The sequence below is a fragment of the Orycteropus afer genome, unplaced genomic scaffold (assembly GCF_000298275.1).
Source record: "Orycteropus afer afer isolate SDZICR_OR568_19922 unplaced genomic scaffold, OryAfe1.0 scaffold00182, whole genome shotgun sequence".
Taxonomy (NCBI): Eukaryota; Metazoa; Chordata; class Mammalia; order Tubulidentata; family Orycteropodidae; genus Orycteropus; species Orycteropus afer.
Window position 1 is genome coordinate 4,139,551 of NW_006921769.1, and position 7,636 is coordinate 4,147,186.

The following is a 7,636-nucleotide window of genomic DNA, read 5'->3' on the forward strand; positions in this document are numbered from 1 at the left end:
AAAAAAAAAAAAAAAAATGCATTGACAATTACTGGTTTTTAGAATGTGAAAGCTGGAAACAAGAAAAAATATTAATAGTTAGAAAATATGGCCTTGATGATAGAAATGACACTGGAGATCACATGATAGAATTTTGTAAGACCAAGAACTTTCCCATTGGAAATACCATTTTCAACTACATAAACAACAACTACACATGGACCTTGTGGGATGGAATATCTTGGAATCAAATCAATTTTATTTCTGGAAAGAGATAATGGAAAAACTCAGTATCATCAATCAGAATAAGGACAGGGGTCAATTGTGGATCAGACCATCAATTGCTCATATGCAAATTCAAGCTGAAGCTGAAAAAAATTAAAGTAAGTCCATGAGAGTCAAAGTATAATCTTGAGTATATCCTACCTGAATTTAGAGACCATCTCAAGAATAGATTTGATGCATTTAACATCAATCTACATGAGTTTTGGATGAAATCAAGGACATCACACATGAAGAAAGCAAAATGTCATTAAAAAGACAGAAAAGAAGGAAAGACCAAAATGAATGTCAGAAGAGACTCTGAAACTTGCTCTTGAAAGTAGAGTAGCTAAAGCAAAGATTTCAAAGGGCTGCTCAAGAAGACAAAGTAAAGTACTAAAATGAAATGTACAAAGATCTAAAGTTAAAAAATAGAAGGGAATGAATATGCTTCACATTTCTCAAGCTGAAAAACTGAAGAAAAATTTTGAACTTTGAGTTGCAATATTGAAGGATTCTATGGGCAAAATATTGAACAATGCAGGAAGCATCAAAAGAAGATGGAAGGATACACACAATCACTTTATCAAAAAGAATTGGTCAACATTCAACCATTTTAGGATGTAGATATAATCAAGAACCAATGGTATTAAAGGAAGAAGTCCAAGCTGCACTGAAGGCACTGGTGAAAAACAAGGCTTCAGGAATTGATGCAATGCCAACAGAGACAGTTTAACAAATGGATACAAAGATGGAAGTGCACACTCGTCTATGCCAAGGAATTTAGAAGACATCTACCTAGACAATTGATTGTAAAACTCCATATGTGTACCTATTCCAAAGAAAGATGATCCAATGGAATGTAGAAATTACCACACAATATCGTTAACATCACACACAAGTAAAATTATGCTGAAGGTAATTCAAAAATTGTTGCAGCAGTACATCAACAGCAAACTGCCAGAAATTCAAGCTAAATTCAGAAGAGAATGTGGAACGAGAGATATCACTGCTTTTGTGAGATGGATCTTGATTGAAAGCAGAGAATACCGGAAAGATGTTCACCTGTGTTTATTGACTATGCAAAGGCATCTGACTGGGTGGATCACAGCAAATTATGGATAGCATTACAAAGAATATGAATTCCAGAATACTTAATTGTGTCATGAGGAACCTGTACATAGACTAGACTAAGAGGCAGTCCTTCATACAGGATAAGGTGATACTGCATGGTTTTAAATTAGGAAAAGGTATATGTCAAGGTTGTATTCTTTCACCATCCTTATTCAGTCTATATGCTGAGCAATAATCCAAGAACCTGAACTATGGAGAAGAACGTGGCATCAAGATTGAAAGAAGACTCATTAACAACATGAAATATGCAGATGATACAACCTTGCTCACTGAAAGTGAAGAGAAATTGAAGCACTTATTTATGAAGACCAAAGAGTGCAGCCTTTACTATAGATTACACCTTACCGTAAAGAAAACAAAAATCCTCACAACTGGACCAATAAACAACATCGTGATAAATGGAGAAAAGATAGAAGTTGCCAAGGATTTTATTTTACTTGCATCTATGGAAGTCAAGAAATCAAGCACCAGTCAAGAAATCAAGCAAAGATGTCACCTTGAGGACTAAGGTATGCCTGATCCAAGAGTACTATTTTCAATCACTTCATATGAGTGTGAAAACTGCACAATGAATAAGGAAGACTGAAGAAACATTGATGCATTTGCATTATGGTGTGGCTGAAGAATGTTGAATATACCATAGACTGCCAGAAGAAGGAACAAATCTGTCTTGGAAGCAAGTACAGCCAGAATGCTCCTTAGAAGCAAGGACAAGGAGACTCAATCTCATGTACTTTGGACATGCTATCAGGAGGGACCAGGCCCTCAAGGAGGACATCATGCTTAGTAAAGTAGAAAGTCAGTGAAAAAGAGGAAGACCTCAATGAGATGGATTGACAGAGTGGGTGCAACAATGGGCTCAAACATAGAAATAATTGTGAGGATAATGCAGAACCCAACACTGTTTCATTTTGTTGTAGAGTCAGTATGAGTTCAAACCAGTTGGATGGCACCTAACAACGACATAACAACAATTTAAGTGTAAAGAGCTATTCACAAAGCTAAATTTTACTGAAGGAGCTCTGGTAGCATAGTGCCTAAGGCACTTGACTGCTAACCAGAAGTCTGGTGGTTCAAACCCACCAGCCACTCCTTGAAAGGAAAGTTGAGCAATCTACTTCTGTAGTGATACTGCCTCAGAAACCCAAGGAGGGGTCACTATGAGTCAGGTCCGACTCGACGGCACATAACAACACAACAACAAATTTTACTGACACCATGAAAAATGTAATGTTAATGTTTATTCCAAGAGTCATCATTAACAAGGTCGCGTGTGTATTTTGACCATTTTTAACAACTACTTCCTGTTGCAATGGCACTTGACCCTAGGGAGGAATTTGGAGACATCTTCAACTGTAATTTCAAAACTGCAGCTACACCAACAACAAGGTGCCACCAGTTGGGCTATTTATTTTTGTTGGATGTATTATTTTATAGAATCACCCAATCATCACTGCAAATTATTGAAGCAGAATTTGATGATAACTATTGAAATCTGGTGGTGTAGTGCCTAAGGCATTTGACTGCTAACCAGAAGGCTGATGGTTCAAACCCACCAGCCACTCCTTGGAAGGAAGATTGGGCAATCTACTTCCATAATGATACTGCTTCGGAAATCCAAGGAGGGAGTCATTGTGAGTTGGATCCAACTCGATGGAAGTGACTTTGGTTTTTGGTATTTAAATCTACCTTTCTATAATATAAAATATTTCAATATATGGTAGAGGGAGACACTTTTAACCTATCATTCTTTTACTTTTACTTTTAGTAATGTGGCAGTACTTCCACAGTGTTCTTCTTATAAGATATGCCACAGAAAGAAATGGAGTAAATGTGATTAGTGGACCAGTATTTGATTATAATTATGATGGTCATTTTGATGCTCCAGATGAAATTACAGAGTAAGTAATATGAAACCAAATAAACTCTTTTTGATTTAGCAATAGGGTATCACAGGGGAAAATGCCAATATTTTAGATAAAAGCTCAGTATTCTAAGTGTTATATAATGCATTCATATACAGATGTTATTAATGACTCTCTTCAACCTGATTTACCTAAATATTTAGCAAAACTTAAATATAGCAAAAATGTAAATTAATGGGCAAAAGAAAAATGTTCTAGAAAAGTTTAGCAAAAATTTTATTTCACAAGTTTTTACACTAATGAGAGGAGGAAACGTGATTTTGTAAAGGTAAGAAGATAGAGAAGACTCATTGTGTTCTCAATAAAGATAAAACCAGACTGAAAAGAAATGAAAGGTAAAGCCTCTGCTACTTCCAGTAGAAAATGCCACAAAGAAGGACAAAGTTACAGAGGCTGCTTAGATACAACCAAGTCCCTCATGAGATTTGGTTTCTTGATTTGGAGATTTAGGCTCATGGTTTCATGTGACATCCCAGGCAATTGCTCTAATATCATTTTCAGTGCTTCTATCCTACCTCCTAGTTCCTTATGTAGTGCCTGGGCTCTTAAAAGCTTGCAAGTGGCCATTCAGGGTACAGTAGGTCTCTATTGCCTGGAGTAGCAGAGGAAGAGGGTGATTAAAGAATAGGAGAAGGAAATGGACTGCATACCTAATTGCTATAAATGCCTCCTGATTTCTGGTAGCACGGTGCCTAAGGTATCTAACTCCTAACCAGTAGGTTGGTGGTTCAAACCCACCAGCCACTCTGCAGAAGCAAGACTGGGCAATCTACTTCCATAAAGATTTGCCCCAATGGGGGTTGCTATGAGTTGGAATTGGCCCAAGGCAGTGGGTTTTTTTGTTTTTGTTTTTTTTTTGGTTTTTGTCATGAGGCCAGAGGAACTGGATGGTGCCTAGCCACCATTACTGATCATTTTGGTCAAAAATTCTATAGAGGAATTTTGATCAAAAGGGGGAAAATACAGAACGGAATTCCAAATTCTCATGAAACTCAAACTTTCTAGAGCCATTGAGGCTGGATGAACTCTGAAAAATGTTGTCCTGAGAAAATATTTAAACCCTGAATCAAAAACATGCCCTGGAATCTTTAAAACAATAAGCTTATTTAGTAAAGAAAGCTTACTTTAAATATTGTTTTGAAGTACCAGCTATATGAGATCAAACTGAGAACAGGAATTCAAAAGTTCAGATAAGAACCTAGGGGGACAGTGAGCTTATGTTAATGGCAGAAAAACAATTCAGAAAAGGACGGTGAGAATGATTGCATGACTTGAAAAGTATAATCAGTGTCAGTGAATTGTACATGTAGAAACTGCTGAATTTTTGTGTATGTTTTGCTGTGTATAGTTTCAACATAATAATTTTAAAAAAAGGAAGTAAAAAGTCAACAAAACTAGGGAAAACAGGATGCAGAATACCACACTCTGGTTTTCTTTGTATTCTATTTCCTCTTAATGTTACAATGACTCATCTTGATCTTCTACTATAGCTATTTGAAATCTAAAAATATGTGAGAAGATTCTACATTTTCTATTCATTTTACTATTTTTCACCTTGATTGTTTTTTAAAAATATGTAAGTATATTTGTAATCTTTAGAAGCAAAAGTATAATAACATCACAACTTTTCAATTATGTTTGTAGACATGTAGCCAACACCTCTGTTCCCATCCCAACACACTATTTTGTGGTGCTAACAAGTTGTCAAAACAAGAACCACACTCCCAGAGACTGCCCTGAGTGGCTGGACGTCCTCCCCTTTATCATTCCTCACCAACCAACCAACGTGGAGAGCTGTCCTGTGAGTATGCTCAGGAGAGTCCCTGGACCTGAAAATACCATTAGTCAGAACTTATCCGGACTTTCAAAGAAGTGGCTTTGACTAAAATACATTCTTGTAGGTGGTTCATGGGTAGAACTGTGCTGAAAATGTTTCAGTTTTGGGTGTTTCCTTGGATGATAGATCTCTATGAAATTAATATCAATTTAAACATGTATATACATACATGAGGAGCTCTGGTAGCGTAGTGCCTAACGGCACTTGACTGCTAACCAGAAGGCTGGCGGTTCAAACTCACCAGCCACTCCTCAGAAGGAAAATAAGGCAATCTACTTCTGTAGTGATACTGCCTCGGAAATCCGACTCAACGGCACATAACAACAACAACATACATGAACATGTGTTTATATAGGCATACTTTGAGCATTTTATTTATGAAATTTATTTATGAGATTTTATTATTATGAAATATTATTAAATTATTTATGATTTTATTATGAACTCATAGTCACACTCTCTAGTAAGAAAAGAGATGGTATCTTATTCATCTTCTATTCTGGGTACAAACTTTAAGATTCGGTTCTTAAATTTTGTTAATGTTTGTTGTTGTTGTTGTTGTGTGCCGTCGAGTCGGCCCCGACTCATAGTGACCCCTCCTTGGGTTTCCGAGGCAGTATCACTACAGAAGTAGGATTGCCCAACCTTTCCTTCTGAGGAGTGGCTGTTGGGTTTGAACCGCCAGCCTTCTGGTTAGCAGTCAAGTGCTTTAGCCACTATGCTACCAGAGCTCCTTTGTTAATGTTTACTCACTGAATATACAAATATAAAAACTGCATTAATTTGAAATACAAGGCTCCAGAATGACTACTAACCTAAAGACTGGTGGTTCAAATACACCCAGAAGTGCTGTGGAAGAAAAGCCTGGTGATCTGCTTCTTTAGAGATTGTTGTTGATGGTGTTGTGTGCCATTGAGTTGATTCTGATTCATAGCAACCCTGTATGAAGAGTATAATTGTCCCATAGGGTTTCCTAGGGTGTAATCTTTAGGAGAGAAGGTACCCAAATCTTTTCTCTCACAGAGATGTTAGTGACTTTGAACCAACAACCTTTTGATAGCAACTGAGTGCTTTAACCATTGTATCACCAGAGGTCCTTTATGGAAAAGGTATACCCAAGAAAATTCTGTGGAGGAATTCTACTCTGTAACACACGGGGTCACCATGAATTGCAATTAACTCCGATAGCAATGAGTTTGATTTACAGGTTGATATGTGTAAAATAAGGTTGTTCAAGGAATTTATTTTTTAATATGTAACTGTTGTTGTTGTTGTTATGTGCCATTGAGTCGGCCCCGACTCATAGCGACCCCTCCTTGGGTTTCCGAGGCAGTATCACTACAGAAGTAGGATTGCCCAACCTTCCTTTTGAGGAGTGGCTGGTGGGTTTGAACTGCCAGGCTTCTGGTTAGCAGTCAAGTGCCTTGGGCACTATGTTACCAGAGCTCCTAACTTTTTTGGATCAAGGCAAATCATATATAAAGAGTTACTCCAACTTGTATATATGCAATTATAGAAGCAAATATATATTCTGTTAAATGCTTTTTACGGAAGCCTTCAACAAATGTGTTGAGTAGCTACCTATTAAGTACAGTGTCATTATAGAAACTCTTTAGAATGTACCAAGGAGGGATACATGGTCCCTGCTCTCATATACAATTTTGTTACGTAAGTGAGAGAAAGGCACAAAAATAGCTCAATCAATATAATACAGGAATATTTTTAAAAAATTAAAAAGTAAAAGATATCTCAAAGTTTTGATTGCTAAATACTATTTTAAGGAGTTAGTGTTTTGAATTCAAGGTCAGAGAGGCACTTTCAATAAAAGTTTCATAAAATAAGGTGGGAGTAGGACTGGGAGCTGAAGGATGGGCATAAATTGAACAGATTGAGAGGACTAGGAAGCATCTTCCTTAAAACGTGTTCTGGTTCCCTAGTGCCACTCTGACAAGAATATACCACAAATGGGATGGCTTTAACAAACAGCAATTTATTCTCTTACAGTTCAGGAGGCTAGAAGTCTGAGTTCAAAGTGCCAGGCTCTAGGGGCTGGGTGAAAGCCCCTCAGCCTTGGGCTTCAGCTCTGACTCCTGCTCTCGGCCCACTGGAGCTGGAGGTATTTCTTCAGAAAGCTGCTGGTTGCTGAGGCTGAAAGGCCCAAGGTTGACAAATAAAAAGGCACAGTTCCATTGTTACCAAACCACAGGACAGGCCATTAATTTAAATCCATTGTAAGTCTCAAGGTCGGCAGAGCATGGCAGGGTGCTGAACAATGACAAGTCTACATGCAGGGTCCAAGTGTGCCATAAGCTAGAAACCATTTCCCAAAGCTTTTGCTTATATACAGGAAGCAGACCACATACCCAAAGCAGCTACTCAGCTGCTTGTGGTAGATCCCACGATGAATTTGATTGCCAGTCTCATCATGGGGAATAACTACCACCAGCTGCCCAGCCACTCAACCAGGCCCAGCCAAGTTGACACACAAACATAACCACCA

At 37.8% G+C, this 7,636-nt stretch overlaps 1 protein-coding gene across 1 annotated transcript in view; it reads left to right on the top strand.

Moving 5' to 3' along the window:
- Positions 1–7,636, top strand: part of ENPP3 (ectonucleotide pyrophosphatase/phosphodiesterase 3) — a 134,767-nt gene that overhangs the window by 112,857 nt on the left and 14,274 nt on the right. Inside the window, exons 22-23 of the mRNA XM_007947391.1 lie at positions 3,143–3,275; positions 4,944–5,100. Coding sequence (XP_007945582.1) covers positions 3,143–3,275; positions 4,944–5,100 — 290 coding nt within the window. The remainder of the gene's footprint in view (positions 1–3,142; positions 3,276–4,943; positions 5,101–7,636) is intronic.